The following is a 1,423-nucleotide window of genomic DNA, read 5'->3' on the forward strand; positions in this document are numbered from 1 at the left end:
GTGCCCAAGATCCCGAGAGGAGAATGGAGGAGAAGGGATTGCGGCGTGGCCATCCCCCCAGGGGGGTGATTTCTCAATTTCCCTTTCTCTTTCTCTCTCTTCGGCAAATGCAGGCAAAGCCTATAGCAAAACTTAAAGAAAGAAAGAAAGAAAAAGAAAAGAAAAGAAAGAAAAAGAATGAATGAAAAAAAACCTATGTCATCTTCCAAGGACACCCTTCCTGGGGCTGCCCCAACTGTGGGGACACAATACAGGGCAAAGACCCCCCCTTGTGACGTTGGACGTTGTCTGAGTTGGGAACAGCCAGCCCCAGAATAAAGCGAATTTTGCAATTCCTCTGCACGCCGCTTTAGAAAAGCAGACGCTCCCTTAGCCCCGGCCATGGGACCTGAGCGCTTAGAACCATCCATCTGAACAAGATTCTCCGTGGACATCCGGACCACGCCGGCCTGCCTCTGGTCATGGCAGCTGTGTCCCCAAATCGAGGAGGAAGATGGGACACAGTCTTCAGCTCTCTCCTCCACATCCAAGCATTTTTTTTTTTGCAGAGAGAAAGGAACAGGAGGTGTAGACGTTAGAGTAGTTCATCCGAATCGGATCCCCAATGGCTGAGCTTGAATTTTCCAGGCCCCAGAGAGCGGATGGCCCTTCAGGGGTCCCTGGTGGGACAAAGTCTCGGGAGGCCCGCGTGGCCCTCAGTGTTTGTGGCAGTAGCTGATGTTGCCTTCCGACTGCTCTAGGAGGGACAGCATTTCCTCGATGATGACCCTCAGGGCTCGGCCCAGCTGGTCCGCGTTGTAGGGCTTCCCCAGAGGGGGGACGTGAACAAAGGCTGAGCGGCCGTGGGTCTGGTACAGAGACGTGTAGTAGGTGAAGTCGCAGAGATACCTAAACCGCCAGACGTGGGGTGAGGGGTGGAGAGAGACCAACACGGGGTTAGAGAGTCAATACCCAGGTCAACACGGGGCCGGCAGGTAGCACAGTGGTTAAGGTGGTGGACTCTTATGTGGTCGACCACGGTTCAAGTCCCAGACCTGGTGACTGTGTGCTCAACATCTCAAGAAGAGAAAGGATTGTGGTGTGGCCATCCCCCCAAGAGGGTGATTTCTCACTTTCCTTCTCTCTCTCTCTTTCTCTCTCTCCCTCCTAAACATAGGAGTTCTACAGAAAAACAAAAACAACAGGGCCGACAGGTCGTGTGGTGGTTGAGGGTGTTGGACTCCCCACATGGCTGACTGTGGTTCGAGTCCTGGACCTGGTGGCTTGCTTTCTCACTTTTTCTCTCTCTCTTTCACTCTGTCATTCTCTGGTCAAAATAGAGAATTAGTTGACTGTGGTTCAAGTCCTGGATCCGGTGACTTAAACTCACGCCAGGCGCGTGTGCGTGCATGCCCAAGATCCCGAGAGGAGAATGGAGGAGAAG

The 1,423-nt window shown here is 53.1% G+C and overlaps 1 protein-coding gene across 3 annotated transcripts in view; it reads right to left on the bottom strand.

The window, feature by feature from the left end:
* Positions 1 to 514: 514 nt before the first annotated feature.
* Positions 515 to 1,423, bottom strand: part of PGPEP1 (pyroglutamyl-peptidase I) — a 36,038-nt gene continuing 35,129 nt past the window's right edge. For all 3 annotated transcript variants that reach the window (XM_027771296.1, XM_006147120.2, XM_027771297.1), the window contains one exon: positions 515 to 888. In XM_027771296.1, coding sequence (XP_027627097.1) covers positions 696 to 888 — 193 coding nt within the window. In that variant the 3' untranslated portion in view covers positions 515 to 695. The remainder of the gene's footprint in view (positions 889 to 1,423) is intronic.

Source organism: Tupaia chinensis, unplaced genomic scaffold, assembly GCF_000334495.1.
Source record: "Tupaia chinensis unplaced genomic scaffold, TupChi_1.0 Scaffold000201_1, whole genome shotgun sequence".
Taxonomy (NCBI): domain Eukaryota; kingdom Metazoa; phylum Chordata; class Mammalia; order Scandentia; family Tupaiidae; genus Tupaia; species Tupaia belangeri.